This window comes from Macrobrachium rosenbergii, chromosome 18, assembly GCF_040412425.1.
Source record: "Macrobrachium rosenbergii isolate ZJJX-2024 chromosome 18, ASM4041242v1, whole genome shotgun sequence".
Classification (NCBI taxonomy): Eukaryota; Metazoa; Arthropoda; class Malacostraca; order Decapoda; family Palaemonidae; genus Macrobrachium; species Macrobrachium rosenbergii.
Window position 1 is genome coordinate 6,738,492 of NC_089758.1, and position 17,775 is coordinate 6,756,266.

General features: G+C 34.0%; 3 protein-coding genes across 19 annotated transcripts in view; 2 read left to right on the forward strand and 1 right to left on the reverse strand.

Annotated features, from left to right (window-relative positions):
- The window catches only part of AMPdeam (AMP deaminase), a 139,767-nt gene extending 123,150 nt beyond the window's left edge, over window positions 1-16,617 (forward strand). For all 17 annotated transcript variants that reach the window (XM_067120216.1, XM_067120218.1, XM_067120219.1 and 14 more), the window contains 6 exons: window positions 2,780-2,902; window positions 3,267-3,398; window positions 3,893-4,085; window positions 5,166-5,414; window positions 11,920-12,017; window positions 13,374-16,617. In XM_067120216.1, the coding sequence (XP_066976317.1) occupies window positions 2,780-2,902; window positions 3,267-3,398; window positions 3,893-4,085; window positions 5,166-5,414; window positions 11,920-12,017; window positions 13,374-13,440 (862 nt within the window). In that variant the 3' untranslated portion in view covers window positions 13,441-16,617. The remainder of the gene's footprint in view (window positions 1-2,779; window positions 2,903-3,266; window positions 3,399-3,892; window positions 4,086-5,165; window positions 5,415-11,919; window positions 12,018-13,373) is intronic.
- Window positions 10,261-17,775, reverse strand: part of LOC136848068 (glutamate receptor ionotropic, delta-2-like) — a 55,629-nt gene continuing 48,114 nt past the window's right edge. The window contains exon 12 of the mRNA XM_067120235.1: window positions 10,261-11,323. The gene's annotated coding sequence lies outside the window, so the exon portion shown is untranslated. The remainder of the gene's footprint in view (window positions 11,324-17,775) is intronic.
- On the forward strand, window positions 15,505-16,670 carry LOC136847938 (tigger transposable element-derived protein 1-like). Its single transcript, XM_067119957.1, has 3 exons — window positions 15,505-15,767; window positions 16,098-16,389; window positions 16,494-16,670. The coding sequence occupies exons 1-3, from the start codon at window positions 15,505-15,507 to the stop codon at window positions 16,668-16,670; spliced, it is 732 nt and encodes a 243-aa protein (XP_066976058.1).

The window sequence follows — 17,775 nt, forward strand, 5'->3', positions numbered from 1 at the left end:
CTAGGCCTTGTTTGTTATTCAATTTCTCTTTATACTGACTTATCATGTCAATCTGCATTGAACTTGCAGAATTAGCTGACACTAATGATTACTATACAGTACCATATATGTATAAAGTATACTGTGTAGTGTAGGCTAGGCTACCATATATGTATAGATGGTACTGATTATCCTAGTGTAGGCTAGGCCATATTCGAGTTACGATTTTTTCAACAAACGATGGGTTTTTTGGAACCTAACCCCATCGTAAGTAGGGGAATACCTGTATTTCTTATGTAAATACAGTACACCATAATAGGCCACGTTCCATGCTAAAGTCATGCACTGCCCTCACCTTCACCTCCTTATAAAATCACATCTATGTCAGCCTCTACATTAGTAGGTGGCAAAAGCAAGAAATATAGTAAAGGGAGTGACAGGAATGGGTACAAAATGGGTAAATGGATACTTACAATTGCCCCTGCATCATCATGCCTGCTTTTATAGCCCAAGGCTCATGCAGAATACAGAATACAACTTAAGTTCTGTAAATACAGATTTATATTTTTAAATTATATTTAGTAGATGTTATGTAAGTTGTGCATTGTACAGGTGTACACATAGGATACATACACAACAAGAACAGTAAATGCTTCTACTTAATGGAATGCTCACATTACTGTAGACAACACTGTATACTGTACAATGCCATCAAAGTTGGAGGGACTTAAGTGTGTATAATTACTTTTACAGCAATCTTATAGTGCATCTTTTAAAAAAACACAACATTTTCGTAAAAGAAAGGAGACTCAGACCTCCTGGTAGGATAGTGCATATGTTTTTTCTAAGTCCCCATTGGCTAGCTGCCTCACCTCATGTGTATTTGAACTAAGTTCACAATTTTCAGTTTTTGTAAGGGCCCAGCCAGGCTCCTTCAAGTTATTCCAGTGTTCTAATAAACACACCAGCAGCTTAGCTCCCACCCTCTTCTGGTGCTATTCAGGGAAATAACACAAACTCAGGTTGTTTGAAATTGCTGATAACAAGCTCTGTTACGCAGACAAATGCTGGAACTATTACAACTGGGTGTCATGCATAACAATATTTTTTTTATTTTTAAATGGTTTTATTTTGTGTATAAATTATATCACTGTACAGGTATATTATTTTCTGTATTTCAGCATTTGTTTTTTTTATGTAATTCGGCACATTTCAATTGATTAAGTATTTTATGACTGATGGCTGGACACTGGAAATATGTACTTACATACAAATATACAGCATACAGTACTGTACTGTTGTGCAGCCAAACATCTTGTAAATGTGTTATTTTTACCTTTCCCCATTATTCTTAACAAAAACTGCCATAAAAGCAGAAACACAAACTCAGAACAACAAAACTGGAGCTGTTACTGTGCTGTGGAACAATGGAAGTGATTTATGCATGTGCAAATCGATGAATGGAGCAGTTTTTTCTTTTATGGAAGTTCCTGGGATTTTTGTATAGCCCACAAAAAGGCCAATGTAAAAGTAATGTGTTTGTATGAAAAATTGTGTTAAGAAATTATACTTTATATACATTTAGACCTAATATCTTCTTCATTGGACAAATAAGTCATTATCCTCATTGCATGATGATGATATTACCTCTGAAGGTAGGACATTTTTTAAGTGTGCATGTGTGTTACCAGGATTTGACCAAAAATGTTTGGTTTTTCACAAAAATTTTACCAAAGGTGGACCTCATAGCTGGTAACAAATTATTAGATTTGAACAGAGATTCAAATCTGGATGAAGGGCCTTTTATTGGGGATTGGATGGATTGCTCAGCCTTGGCAGAGGTTTGTAGTCCTGGATCACTTTCTTGTTATCAGTAGTAATGAAAGGAAAATCAAATACAGGTAGTCATCTACATACAAACCAGTTTTCCTTTTCAAAAATAGCTGGTTTTTTAAGTGGAGCAAAGTTACCCTAGACAGCCAGCATTGTAGTTAGCCTGTGGCATATAGACTGTGCAGTAATAAAGCACTCTATAAAGACCATTTGATCTTGTAAGTTTATAACAAACAAAAATCTTTACTTTTTCCTTGAAAAAGTAGCAATGAAATACATGAAGTGGTTTATATATCCCTTATGCAGTATCTTGTGGACATTTGTAAGTTGAAAGTTTGTAATTAGAGGACTACCTGCATATGCTTACACACACACATTCAGGCAACCTTTGCACCAAGTGAATCAAAAAGGGGTAAAAATAAATAGAATGAAAAAAATATGATGAATAAATGCACTAAAGGAAAGAACACTGTAGTATGAAACAAAAGGAGAATGAATTCTGAACAATTATGATTAAGATGAAAAATGGGGAGTAAGGGATGAATGATCTAGAATTTTGAAAATTAATACTAGTTGTATTTGTTCTCTCTCTTTCATCACAAATTAGTGTTTTTAAAAACAGGTGATTGAATAAAGATATGACATCTTTTGATCATATCTGAATTTATTTAGTGTTAATCTGTCAAAACTTGTTTAACAAACAATCATATAAGCAGCGTACAGTATATCGATTGACCTGTTTTTTGTAGATTTGTGAAACAGTACAGTAATCATTGTTATCAAGATAAAATATATACTTGACTAATAATAAGGCAAATCTTTTGGGCTGTCCCGAGAGCTACAGAGATTACCTCAGAGGTCTGGTTAAACTACTCGGTAATGATGATAAAAATTTATTTGTTCTTTTAGGGAGAGGGTATGTGGTCCTTTTTTATTTTCATTTCACTAAATTATTGTTTTTTTTCAGTGATGTGTACAAAAGTAATAACATAATGGACAACTTCGCTGTTCTTATAGATAACCTATTCCGTCCACTTTTTGAAGTTAGCATTGACCCAAGTAGTCACCCTGAGCTTCATGCCTTTTTGCAGTAAGTAGATTTAATATTATCTGCAAAAGATTTGTTTGGGTATTTCTTTACGGTTGCTTTACCAGACCACAAAGTTTGGTACTGATCTGTTAAGATAGGCTTCAGACTTTGCATTAAGTAGAGTGCCCACCAGAAGAAAAGGTATTTGATAAATAACTCCATTGCATAGAATATTTTATCTGTGTATAAATGGTATTATGTTTGATTATGCATATATATGAAGTATTATGTGAATATTGTGCTGTCTTGTTGAGAATATCATGCATGTTAATAAATTACGGGCACAGTCTCTGTATAGAAAATGTTGACTTTAGATAGGAACATGTTGAGGCAACATTATTCACAATATTTTTATATTCAACAGATATGTGATTGGATTTGATAGTGTTGATGATGAAAGCAAACCAGAGAATTCCCTCTTGGACAAAGATACTCCACCTCCTCAGTTATGGACAGATACTGAGAACCCGCCATATGCTTATTACCTCTATTACATGTGAGTTTTGACATTAACTTTCATGCGCTATATAGTACCTTGTTTAAGATTTTAATTTTACTATTGCATATACTGTATTTCAATCTATAGCATTTTGCTAAAGTATTTTAATACATTGATCATGCCTTGTTATGATCTCATAAGTGAATATAGTTCAAAGATACTAATTGCAACATTTTTTTTTTTTTAACTATTAGCAGATTTCAAGTACTGTACAATGAATTTTTGCATATATACAGTACTTCAAACAATTTAGTGATGCATTATTGTTTTGAAAGTAGAATATTAAACATTTTATTCCTGAGTGGATGCAAATATCAGTTGTTACAATTTATGGATGTAAAATACAGGTTAGTAAGACTGACAAGCAGAAATTTAAGTAATTTTACACTTTTCTGGTAATGTATGTACCATGCAGTAGCAGATATTTTTGTTTGTAAGTTAGGTAGTTTGTTTAATTAAAAAATGTTAAAGTACTATCACAATATTTTTAGGTTTGCAAACATGTGTACCTTGAATCAGTTGCGGTGGGAGCGCGGCCTTAACACATTTGTTCTACGACCACACTGTGGTGAAGCCGGTCCTATTCAGCATCTTGTATCAGGCTTTCTCTTGAGTGAGAACATCTCTCATGGTCTGTTGCTTCGCAAGGCTCCTGTTCTTCAATTCCTGTACTATCTTGCTCAGGTAGGCTTGTCTGAATTTAAAGAAAGTCCAACTTGCTTCATTTATATCTAATGTGCCAAGAGACTTGCACAAACTTGAATTCTTATACACAAGGACATACAAGGACCAGCTGCCAAATTCAGCTGACCACTCTTAGTAATAATACAGTTAACTAAAATCCCCAAGTTTTTATTCCCTTCACTGAAATATTTTCAAAAGAAACCATCTTATCTTTTACTCTTATACAAAACTTGTCAAGTTTCCACAATATCACAGTACTCAAAATACAATTTTAGTTTACTTCACCAACTATTCAAGTAAGGTAACATCTAAAAAGACAGCCTTACAGTGTTGAAGTATTTAAATTTAAATAAAATCATTGTGTGAAGGCATCATACATAATTTATCAAAATATTTGAGAACTGGAATTGTAACCTTACATCTAAAGAACACATCAAATACCAGTTAATTTTAAACTGTAGGCTACTTCATCTGTAAATATTATTTGAGTTCTGCAACACTGTAAGACTGTCTTTTTAGATGTTACCTTACTTGAATAATTGGTTATGTAAACTAAAAATTGTATTTTGAGTACTGTAATATTATGGAAACTTGGCAAGTTTTGTATAAGAGTAAAAGATAAAATGGTTTCTTTTGAAAATATTTCAGTGAAGGGAATAAAAATTTGGGGATTTTAGTTAACTGTATTATTACTAAGAGTGGTCAGCTGAATTTGGCAGCTGGTCCTTATATGTCCTTGTGTTTAAGAATTCAAGTTTGTGCAAGTCTCTTGGCACATCAGATATCGATGAAGTGAGTTGGATTTTCTTTAAATGTGATTTTTCATAGAGTATTTAATGATCAGTTAAATTAATCCAGTGATAAAATATGTAACAATAGACAGGGCATGAATAAGTAACTAAAGAAAGTCACTCTTTTGGGTTGAGGGTGCTACAATTTTACAAATGCCATTCAAGATTTCACCCATGAAGTGTATCACTAATACCCTGTACTGTATACTGTATTGGTAGCTTAGTATTTCACATGTACTAAGGTTATATTTCTGTGAGGAGAATGAAAAATGTTCTTTTCTGTTTACAGATTGGTATTGCAATGTCTCCTCTTTCAAATAATTCTCTGTTCTTGAATTATCACCGGAACCCTTTACCAGAGTACTTGGCTCGTGGTTTATTGGTATCTTTGTCTTCTGATGATCCATTACAATTCCACTTCACAAAAGAGCCCCTCATGGAAGAATATTCAATTGCGACACAGGTGTGGAAACTGTCTCCAACAGATATGTGTGAGCTGGCAAGAAATTCCGTCCTAATGAGTGGATTTGATCATGAGGTAGGAATTTTGTTGTTCTCTCTCTCATAAAGGTTTCTCAGGTTCTCCCTCAAAGTATATGGTACATATCATCTTGCAATATGAGATAATTACTAATCTGGAAACAAATACATAATTTATAATAATCTTTTTATACTGCTATAAGAGACTTTTGTTAAGAGTACAGTAAATAATTACCTTAGAATTGAAAGTGTACCAATTCTGCATTTCATTTATTATAACATCAGATGCTTAGTGATTTCCCTTAACAAGGTGTTTTGGCATCACTGTATTTCAGGGGTTACTGTATTTGGTGGTATATTGTGACTTTTTTTTTCCTGAAAAATTTCTTTAAATATATTCTGGAATTTAGGAATCTGGTAGGCTAATGTTTACCATGACAATGGAGACTACCAGTACTTACCAAGCTAAATGCCATTACTGTATATTGTGATATTTCCAGTATTTACTCCATTCTAATCATTATTGTTGCAAACTAATTATTATTGCACTAAAATCTTGCATATCCAGCCCCTTTGGGACCAAGTGTTGTCTGTTATTCAAATTTGCCACATGAATAAGAGAAATCTCCTGAAATTCCATCTATTTATCTTGAACTGTCATTTTGTCATTCATTATAAATTATCAGTGCGTATTTTTCAGTTTAATATTAAATAATGCCTAACATTTTAAGAGAACACACACACACACACACACACACACACACACACACACACACACACACACACACACACACACACACTCTCACACACACACTCTCTCACACTCTCTCTCTCTCTCTCTCTCTCTCTCTCTCTCTCTCTCTCTCTCTCTCTCTCTCTCTCTCTCTCTCTCTCTCTCTCATATTGTTAGGGGGATTAGTGGATGGCACCTGAGGAGCAGTGTCCCAGTGCTTTGCTAACACTAGACATCAAAGTCTTAGCAGCCTTGCACCTCAGCTGCTGAGTTAACAAATTATAGTCAGGCTTTTTTCTTCATAAAGTAAGTGCCCTTCTTCCTTTTTCTGTCAAAACAGACTTTGAGATGATGACTAAAGTAATTTGGACTGGAAAATTCTGCTCTTGAAACATAGATGGAGGGTAGAGGTGGACTGCATGCCTCTTCCCCCCATACAACTGGAGTACCTGACATAGTCTTCGAGCGAGGAGAATCTTTCTTTCAAGCCTTGCCCTCAGTGCTGGGTTCAGTCTCAACAGACTGATGACCTCTAAGGCACTGATGGTGTGTTGTATTATTCAGGCAGGTCTCCCAGAACAGCTGCCTTCTTAAAAGACAGTAATATTGCTCCTCCCCTTGTAGGGACCCCCCCTGACAGAGAGAATCCATCCTAAATAAATTTGAATTTTTCCTTCTTAGAAACTGTAGCCCAAAACTTTCAACCCTTGGCATGGATTTGCTTCTCCCTTTTGATTCTTCAAATCAAAAAATAAAGAAAACTTAACTCTTGGAGGTAAAAACAAAAAGAAAAACTAAATCCAAACTTGACGCATTTTGATTCCCAAATTTGAAATGAGAATTGGTCTAGGCTCTTGATATTACACTGTGAAAATCAAATATCATCATTAAAACCTGAAAACTACCTGTTAAATAAACATTCAACTGCTGAAATGACTTTCAGACAAAAAACTAAACATGGTTGATTGGAGCAATTACCAAGAATCAGAGTTCTCATGTAGTATAATCTATGGATACAATCCAATAGTTAAAGTAACAACACATCTCACAGTGAATAAATGTATAAGAAACAGTCATGTTGCCAAATGATCAAGATGAACCAGTTAAATAATTTTTTATTAGTTTCTTAAAAAACAGTAATGTATGTACCAGACTGTTAAATCTATAATATTCCAAGCAGGAAAAATAAAGAACTCTTTAAAAGTACCAAAAATTAAACTTGAAGAATCTTAAAAAGAATTGCAGAAAATTTGAGCACAAAGCAAAGAAATGCCATAGCAGTTCTGCATGTGCATACTGTGTATCAAATGATTACACAAAAAAATGGAGCTATGGTGAACTGTGCATAAACTGTAGTGATTATCACCATGTAAGATCTAAAGAGAATGCACATTACATATGACATATAATTAAAAATACTTCGACAGAAATGGAATGTCCATAAGAAAAGTAAAGCTGGAACCAAAGGTAAGAGGGCCTAATGATCCAGCACAAAAAAAAACCTATTTACAAAGCCATAACCAAAAGGGTAACAAGGATAACGAAAATCAAAACAGTCATATAATAGATCAAATTTCAGGAAAAAAATATAAAGGATAAAAAAAAAATACTAAAAGAAAAAGAAAAATCAGATGAAGACAATATAATCCAAAAGGCTATAGTATTAAAGACCCAAACCCATATGAAGTATTCTCACAACTAGAAGTTGAAGAAATTAACAAATATAGAAGAATTAGAAGAAAACCAACCAAAAAATTTTGCAACTTCAAGACATTGAGTGAAACTTGAAGGTCCACTGTGCAATATATGTACAGTAATGGGTCCCAACCTCCATAGTGTGTGGAATTTGCAGCCATATCACTTAACGAAATGCACCAATTTTCCTTCCCAACAATACTTACATTTTTACAGTAGAATTGTGTATAAAAGGATAAGTCATTAAAATTTTTTAAGGTTATACCACCTCAGAAATACATAATTTTTAGTGATTGTTGAAGTGCCATAGAAACCCTTCAGAATTATAATAAAAAAATACCCTTGCACAACAAATAAAATTTTCACTTCACAAATTATAGATAGTAAAAATGAAGAAATTGTTGAATTCTTGCCCTCATAGGCATTAAAGGAAATGAAGAACCCAATAGAGCAACCAAAGTTGCAGCTACCATGGCAAAATCGCACACAGACATTTCTATTAGTGATCATATAACATCTCTCAAATCCATATTATCAATAAATGGCTGAACATATGGAACAGTGAAAATGATGCTAACAAATTAAAACAAATCAAGCCCAATACTGTATTGGAATTCATCATCAAAGAAAGCACAGCATATCATGAAATGTATTTTATTTTATGTATTTAAGTACATACTGTACTGTACTGAAGTTGTGAATTCTAGTGTTTCCCCTGTTTTGTAAAAAGAAAATGGGACAGTCTCAATACTCTGAGAGAAAATGGCTCTGACTGAATGTAGTGTATTTTGATGTTATTTTCATGACTAAATACATTTTTTATGATAAAAACATGATTTACTAATTTTCAGATAATATTAAATTAAACACAGCATAATATCTTAAAATTTTTTCAATGTACAGACAGTCCCTGGTTAATGGCGATTTGGTTTTACGGGGCTTGTCTAGCGACGAAAATTGCCGAAAATCGCAGATTTCTGCTTATTAGTGCCAATACATACCTAACAGAGGCGCCAATAACCGAAAATCAGCGCCGAAACCCAAAAAAGCCCTAGAAATTGCTGATTTTCAGTTATCGTTGATTTTCGGTTATCATCACACCCTCAGAATGGAACCCCTGCCAATAACCACGGACTGCCTGTATTAAGTAAATACTGAACTTGTGAATTCCTAGTGTTTCCCATGTTCTGTAAAAAGAAAATGGGACAGCCTCAATACTCTGAGAGAAAATGGCTCTGATTGAATGTAGGGGGACTTAAGTTTAGCTTTCACACTTAGCTGTAAGCTATGTATTTTTAAGGGTAATGTTGAAAGATGACTTTGAAATATTAAAGTGTTTTAGGATGATAGTTTAAGGTATATTTAGTATAGGATGATAGGTTAAGGTATACATTTGGTGTTTGAACCATTAAATAGGCAGTTATAAATGTTTTTACAGGTTGTCTTTGGTGTCTGACCTGTTTAAATATGCAGTTATAAGCTTTTCAGGGGTAGGGGTCAAGTATTTTTGGATTTTAGCTATTGGCAGGGGGTTGTGGCACCTATCCCCCATGAATACTGGGGGTTTACTGTATTATGGTAAAATATTTATGGGATGTACTGAGATGGGGAGATGCAGTACCTTTTAATGAGGTATACATGCTTTTTCTAATATTTTTTTGTACTTTAGTTTGGAAAATTATAGCTGACATACTATCATAAAAGATAAGAATTAAAACCAGCAGCAATCCCTGGGTATATTTATGATAAAATATATAAAAAGACATCCTGGGATGGGGATGTGTAGTACATTTGCCTATTATATCTCAGTTCACACTGATCTCCCTCTATCCTGTACTGGGGTAAGAGTGTTGCTGTAAGATTTGCTGTAAGTTGTTTATGGCCCATTAAAGTGATTTGAACATTTTTCCCACAAAATTCTCTCAAAATGTATGTCGCAAAATATTGATTCTAACCAGAGGCAGTGCACTTCGCACTCTAAAGCTGTTATTATGCCTCACATGATCATGCCCGTCCAGTAAGGGTTAATAAAGTCAAATCCTTCAGATCAGTTGTGTGAGAACCAAATGAATTAGCTCAGTGGTCAGGTTAAACTACCCAGTAATAATAATAATAATAATAATAATAATAATAATAATAATAATAATAATAATAATAATAATAATAATAATAATAATAACACACACACACACATTGGTGCATCAAACAGTAAACACAAACACATTCAAACTACTCACAGTAATGCACTTATTGTGGGGTTGTGTGCCCCCCCTCTCAAAAATATTTTTTGTCTTGAGAATTTGATGTTCCTCTCTCAAAAACTTTTTTTTTTAATGAAACAGTTGCACAGTGAGTAGTTTTACCTTAACATGATGCATATGCATACAAATGCACATAGATGAAAAGTATGAGACATTACTGTGAGATAAGTACAGTACTGTAATGCATCAAATAAATGTCAATAAAAATGCAGCACCAGAGAGAGAGCAACACATTGTGTAAATTACTTAATGTGATGCATACAAGTACATATCAAGTAGGCTAGCCTATATTGCTACTGTTTACATTGACCTTATGTAATAAAAACAATTTTATAGACATAACTTTATTGAATTAAACATAATGAAAATATTCTAATACATAAACTACAAAATAATTTCTTATATTTAACCTATTTTGTTTTGTCTTTGTTAGAAAATTTGAACACAATAATTCATTGTCACCATTATAGTTAACCATTGGAGGTGGAGATGGAAGGATGTTACAAAATGTTTTGTGCTAGACCTAAGTTGCTTTAGTTTTGTTTCGTCAAATTATAGTAGAATTATTATTAAGAGAAAATCTCTCCTGCTGTCCTAGTTGCATGCTTTGACCAACTATTTTCTGACATACTGTAGCATTATATTTTGATAATAACATTAAATAATTACAAGCAAACAAAAAAATTACATTCTCAATATTTCCTTCTGAAATGAGGGAGGGGTCTTATATGCCATTAAATACAGTGACTTTGTCTTAATATAAATCGGCTAAGGTTAACCAGTTAAAAGTAATGCGCCCTGAAATTTATGGTGACACCAAAAGTCTGACAATGTACTACTGTACTTCATTACTTACATGATCTATAAAGTGTCAAGGCTTAATCCCAGTACTGTATACACATTGCCATTGTGCTTTTATACAACTGAAAAACCTAAAAGATAAAGGTCTTGATGCTTTATTGGCCAGTGTTACAATAGTCATTATCTGAGATGGATAAGAAGTCTAAAGCAGTAATATTTTAAAGCTGTGCAAAATTGTTTCATTAAAACATATGTTCATAAGATGACTCCCAAGAATGTAAACTAAATAGCAACCATGTAAAGATCAGTCTCAATGATACTCATCCTGGGGAGATTGTGAGCTGTCAGTTGTTTGGTCAAACAACCAAACTTTAGTGGTAAATGGTCTTGTCACGAAGTTTGATTCAAGCCGAAATATTCAATAGTTATGGAACAAAATCTCGATGCCAAGGAATGACCATTAAAGATGACAAAGCACTGAAAAGGGAAATAAATTAGCATTATCCAAGATTCATGAGGTTAGGAGTACAGTTTGGTGTGTCACATGACTTTGTGTCACTGCTAACAGATGTGCCTAATTTTTAGGACAGTATCCTATCAGTTTCTTGAGCCTAGTTACCCAACCCACTACGCTGACCACACTTCCATTAAAGCCAGTGTAGGTGTGCAAGATTCATGTAAAGTGCATTACAGTTTTTATTTATTTTTTTTTTTTCACCCTTAACCAGTGAACAAAATGAAACTGTCACCTTTTACATTGCTGGTTCATGCCAATTTAGAAAGCTGTAATTAAAGTGAAAAAATTTTTTTTTGTGTGTATGTGTAAGGTTATTAGTTAGTTATACTTTTTTTTTTTTGAAGCGAAGACGGTAGTTTGAGATGGGAAAATAAGTAGGACTATGTTTTAGTCTTTTCATTTACTGGAGCTGCATGTGATTGTAAGATAGTGTAACCCTATTGCCAAGCTTTAATAGGGCTAGCCACTAACTGTAGTTGAGTTGAAATCAAGCGCAAGGTTCATAGAGAATTCGTAATTTGTGTAATTCCTGAAGAGAATTGTATGAATATTTCAGATAAAACAGTTCTGGATTGGGCCAAATTACACACGGGAAGGAGTTGCAGGCAATGACATAAAGAGGACCAATGTTCCAAATATTCGTGTTGCTTACAGGTAGGTGTTTTGTCATTTTATATTAATCTACTAAATATTTTATGGATATAATAAATACAAATAATCCTTGCCTTGTGACAAAATTCAGTTCATGGTTCTCTGATGCAGTGTCAGAATGGATGAAAGTATGGCATGCAAATAGTATGTATTATTTCTCATATATGATTTTCTTTGTATATTAATTTCTTAATTAACACACAAGATGCTGTGTGTCACTAGAATTGACGCTTTATTTTCAAATATCGCCGTAAATTTAGTCCTTCCCCTTAGCTCTGTTTGAGTGACGTCAGCAGCCTCACCAGCCATTCAGCTCACTCTTGAACATAAAAGGTGCCAGATTTCTCTTAATCATAGGTATAAAAATGGCAAAATTGTAAACCTTCTGTCAGCCCGGGGGCAGGACCAGGGAGGCTTTTGTATCCTGAAGTTGAGCAATGGTCGAAGATTTTTATAAATCTTTGTTTATTTTGTAAATTTGGGAGATATGGCTTTTGATGATGATGATGATGATGCTTATCCCATTCAACCAATTAATAACTGTTGTATAGTTTTGTACTTTTATAGGTGTTACTTGAATAGCTAAGGAATAATATTGTCATGAAAAAATTTGAAATTGTCTCAGAAAATACTGCATGAAGCATTCCAAAACTAAAAAGTGGTTTTTAAAAAAAAGTTTTCTTTCCAAAAGATATTCTTTTTAAATATAAGTTTTTAAAAGTATCTATTTTATTTTTGATTATTAATCTGCGACATAAGGCGAGTACAACCATGTATAACATTAGGTGATAAGTTAAAAAATGAGCAAGAAAATATTGGTTCTATTGCTGAAGTTGCAAATGCATTATAGTGCCGTCGTCCTTAAGTGGCATCCCCCTAGCATCTCTTGGGTTAATAAAAGTTTTTCGTTTCTCACCACCTTTTATGCTGCATTTGAGTTGATTTTTCAAATTATTATTTCCCAAAAATTTAATTTGTTTTAAGTATGCATAGACCAAGTCAATTATTTCCATGGCCATATTGCTCTGTGTAAAATAAATGTATGATTTACAACTTTTGCAAATTAAGCTAACATCACAGCTATAAAGAGTATTGATAGTAAATTAGTAACTAAATCAAAAGTTTGACATAAAACCACAAGAATAATAATTAGTGTGTAAATATTATTTCAGACTTATGTATTGATTATCATGTTAAAGTAATTTCTATATAATTTTCCTTTACCAACCTGTCATGTCAAGTAATCCAGTGAACATTGCTGTTTTTCCAAGCTTGATGAAATGCTTCCTGTTTTTCATTATTGTTTGATAAAATATTACTGAGGCATGAAACTCTACTAGTCTTATACTGTTATTCTAGGCATGAAACCATGTTGGATGAGTTGGCAAATATCTTCAGACCACCTGAGGGCAGAGAAGAAAACTGAAATGTTCTTGGAGAACCTGAATAGACGTAGTTATTTTTTTCCAACAAGTGATATTACAAGTTAGTAAATTGTAACTTACTGAGGATGTATGTTAATTCATCAGAGAAATTTAGTTTACCAGTATTAGTAAGTACATATTTGAAATGTGAAACTTTGAACTTTGTGATTTACATATGATAGTTATATAAAAGTTTATTTTAGATTTTTAGCTATTAGAATATGAAGAATTTATTAATGAATTTATATAAAGTTAGGCTATCTAGGTCAGAGAATTGTCATTGAAATGTAGAATTATGTTAGTATAAATATATATACAGCATATATACAATGTATGTATATTTTTATCTCAGAATTCTAGGGAATTATACATAGATCTCTCTATAGTCTGTAAGTTGTCTTTTTAGTGTTTTTGTCATGGATGAGATATATGCTTTTTATTGCACTGAATGTTTTACTTTATTTATATATTCAGAATATTTTCTTGTATCTCTGTGTTACAGAACATGGCAACTTGCTTAAAGAGTTTGGAACCTAGTTGGTAAAATATTTATGATGAGTGGCTCATGATTATTATGAGGTGTGTTTTCCAAAATGGTCATAGCACAAAATCTTAGAGTACAGTAAGCCTTTACACTTTCCAGTTTTATCAACTTAAGAAAAAGATTTCTATTAACATGGCTCAAAAACAAAAGATGAATAATATGTCTAATAAAGAAAAATGGTAATGTTGAGATATGAATTTTAATCTTACCATGAAAACATTCAAAGAGTAAAATTTACCAGACAAAGCAATTATTAAACTAAGTTTGTAAAGTAGTGTATTCTATCATTTTACTTAAAGGGGATTTTATATGAAAGTTGTTGTAGAAACTATTTATTCATAATGGAGCACATTTGAACTTTCCTAAGATAGGCATGTTATAGTGTTTCCCAATACATAACAATAGATTTTATACTACAGTATTCAGTAAAACTGGGAAGATAGGAGATCATCAGTCATAAACCTGGGGCCACTATTACTAAATTTATAGTGGGTAGGAAAAGTGCAGTATTTATTATTTAGTGTATGGTAGTTAATTATATAAAGAAACTATAATTATGCAGATGAGCATGAAGTGTCATAGAACTATATCAACATTCTCTCTGACATTTTTGAGAGCTTGTCTGAAATCCTTGCAAAGTACTGTATTTCAGGAATTTTTTTATGCAATAAATTCACAAGTAGAGCTGTTAGCTTTATGTTTCCAACAATTATAATTGTATTTTGTTTTCCTTGATTTTAAGTGAAATAATGGTCATAGGAATGCCTTAGTTTGGTTTTTGTAGATCAAAAATTTATTTAATTATAAAAAAAATGTAAAGGTTTGATTCTGCATGCTTATTAAATACATAGTTTCATATTTTGCATACTTGGAAGCAAAGGTGTAATAAATTAGCAAAATTTATCTCAAGCAATAATTCTTTGGTAAATAGTACAGGTAGTTCTTGAGTTATGATGATTCGTGTTATGATAATTTGAGTTTGTGATGGGGTTAGCAGTAAGATGGTTTCAAAGTTACGATGCGATACCGATATGACGATATTTTGAAAGTATTTTGCGCACAACAGGGGACAGGCAGCAGTGTACGATGTACAATACATTGGCCTGAAGGCTGGGATGTGGGTATCTCTCGCCCTGACTCAACCTCACTCCCACTCGCCGTCTATGAAGTCAAGTTAGGTCAGTGTTCGTGTGTGATTTTTGTGCATTTCATCGTACGTAAACTGTTTTAAAACTCAAATTTGTGTAATATCAGTTGTCTGCCAAACGCCCAAGTGAGTTTCCTGCTGGTAGTGCGAAGAAGAGGAGGCATTCCATCACTTAAGAGCAGAAAATGGAAATTACCAACTAGCATGCCACAGGAAAGGTAGTCATGGTGATCACACATGATGAGCAGCTATTGCAGTCAACGGTATCCACCATCATAATGGATAATGGATGCTATAAAAGCATCTGCTTGTTTATTCCACAATTATAACAAAGGGGACGGGACCTTTGGAAGAAATGGAGCAGTTACTGGTCACATGGATGGAGGACCAGATACAAAAGCATATGCCACTCAGCCTCTTGACCATTCAAACAAGGCGCGGTTGCTTTTCGAGGAACTAAAGAAAACATATGTTGATCCCCACAACAAATATTTTGTAGCAATTGCTGGATGGTTTCATTGTTTCAAAAACTGCCATAATTTTCATAGTTTGAAAGTTAGCAGTGAAGCAGCAAGCACTGATGCCAGAGGAGCCGCTAAATTTGAGGATGCTTTGCGCAAGATCATTGTTGATAAAGGGTACTTGCCGCAGCAAATCTTTAATGTCGACAAAACAGGACTGTATTGGAAGCAGATGCCTCAACAGTCTTACATCCATAAAGAAGCAACAACGATGCCCGGGTTTAAGGCATACAAAGATCGACTAACCCTTCTACTTTGGGGAAAATGTGGTTGGGTATAAACTTGAGCTGTTACGATTTATCACCCTGCAAATCCGAGAGCATTAGCAAGAAACAGCAAGCATACACTTCCTGTGTATTGCTGCCATAATAAGAAAGCATGAATGACTGCACTGCTGATTGAAGACTGGTTTGTGCATTGCTTTATTCCAGAAGTGAAATATTGTAGGGAAAAGAACATCCCCTTCAAAATTCTGCTGATTCTGGACAATGCCCCCAGCCACCCTCAGCACATCGGAAATATTAATGAGAACACAAAACTTGTGTTTCTACCCCAAACAACTTCTCTCACAGAACCCATGGATCAGGGCACCGTGGCTGCGTTCAAAGCCTATTATCTTTGGAACACATTTGCTCAGGGAGTTCAAGCTACAGATAATGAGGAGAAAGAGCTCAAAACATTCTGGAAGGAATTCAATGTTCGGAACGTCATTATGAACATTGGAAGGGCATGGAAGGAGGTAAAGAGTGTACGAATGGGATTTGGAAAAAAGTGCTAAAAGTGTATGTGAACTCATGTAAAGGTTCCAATAAGGATGAAGAAGTTGTGGAAATAAATAAAAAGATCTTGGCACATGGGAGAAGTTTAGATTATGAAATTGAAGAGGAAGATATCCAAGGACTCATAGATGTGCACGATGTAGAGCTAACAACAGAAGATTTAATTGAACTTGCAGAAGAAAGAAAAAGAGCAGAAGAAGAAGAAATTGAAGAGCAGCCAGAGCATTTACGACAAAAATAATGGCAGAGGCATTTGCCTCAACTGAACATGCAATGAAACTTTTCAATGAAATGGATGTGAACATGGAACAATTTGCTAAAGCTGAGAGAGCACTTCAAGACTAGTGCATGTCACGGAGACATTTATGAAGAACAAAACACACTGTGCAAGCTACATTGGATTAGTTCCTTAAGAAAATTACTCCAGTGCCATCGCTTTCCCTCACATTTGAGCCTCGACCCTCTACATCTCTTGATGGATCTTTCCTCAAAATCCTACCCCTTGTAACACATGAACTAACATCCAAAGAAATACTAGCTGAAGAGGAGCAAGTTTATGATCCTGCTGCTTTATCATCCTCCTCCTCTTCCAGTTTTTAGTTATATGTAACCATCAACAGCCTGACACCGTTCAAGTATGCCTACTATGAACCGAATTTTGGCGAGTACCCCTGTACAGTACACATCTGATTCTTGTGTTATTCAATTTTTCTGTCTGTACTGAATTATCATATGTCACTCTGCATTGAACCTCCAGAATTAGCTGATATTAATACAGTAATTATACTGTATATGTGTACTGTAGAGTATACTGTACAGGCAGTCCCTGCTTACCAGCAGCATCGGTTAACGTTTTGGTTTTACGACACTTGGCTAACGACGGTGTTAACCAGATTTTCTGCGCTGATAAGGGATTTTTGGCACCGGTAAGCAGTTTATCGGTGCCTACGGCATTGTAAATGCTATTTATTACTATAATTATTGTGATGTTCCGGTTAACAATGATTTTCGATTATTGGCGCTAGTGTAGGCCAGGCTAATTTCAAGGTACTTTTTTCAAGTAACAATGGGGTCATTGTAACATAAATCCATCGTAACTGGGGGCATACCTGTACTGTAGAGTTGAGTCAGTTCTGTAGCACAGGGACGCTGTATTGGAGTACAGTATTGTTAAGGGAAGCCATCTACTATTGGAAGTTTTTTTTACATAATTTTTTATACTTCCAATGGAATTGTAAGTTACTTTTTTGGAATAGCATATCTTGAGATTTGGCAAGTTACTTTTACTGTTTGTTTGAATTGGGAATTTTTAAATAATTTAGCAATATAAGTAGTTCATCTTAGTC

Excerpts from the sequence above, each read along its gene's own strand:
- LOC136847938 (XM_067119957.1), top strand. The coding sequence starts at position 15,505 with ATGGATGGAGGACCAGATACAAAAGCATATGCCACTCAGCCTCTTGAC. Across the intron at positions 15,768-16,097 it reads AAGATCATTGTTGATAAAGG|GGAAAAGAACATCCCCTTCA; the intron begins GTACTTGCCGCA and ends GAAATATTGTAG. Across the intron at positions 16,390-16,493 it reads TTGGAAGGGCATGGAAGGAG|ATCTTGGCACATGGGAGAAG; the intron begins GTAAAGAGTGTA and ends ATAAATAAAAAG.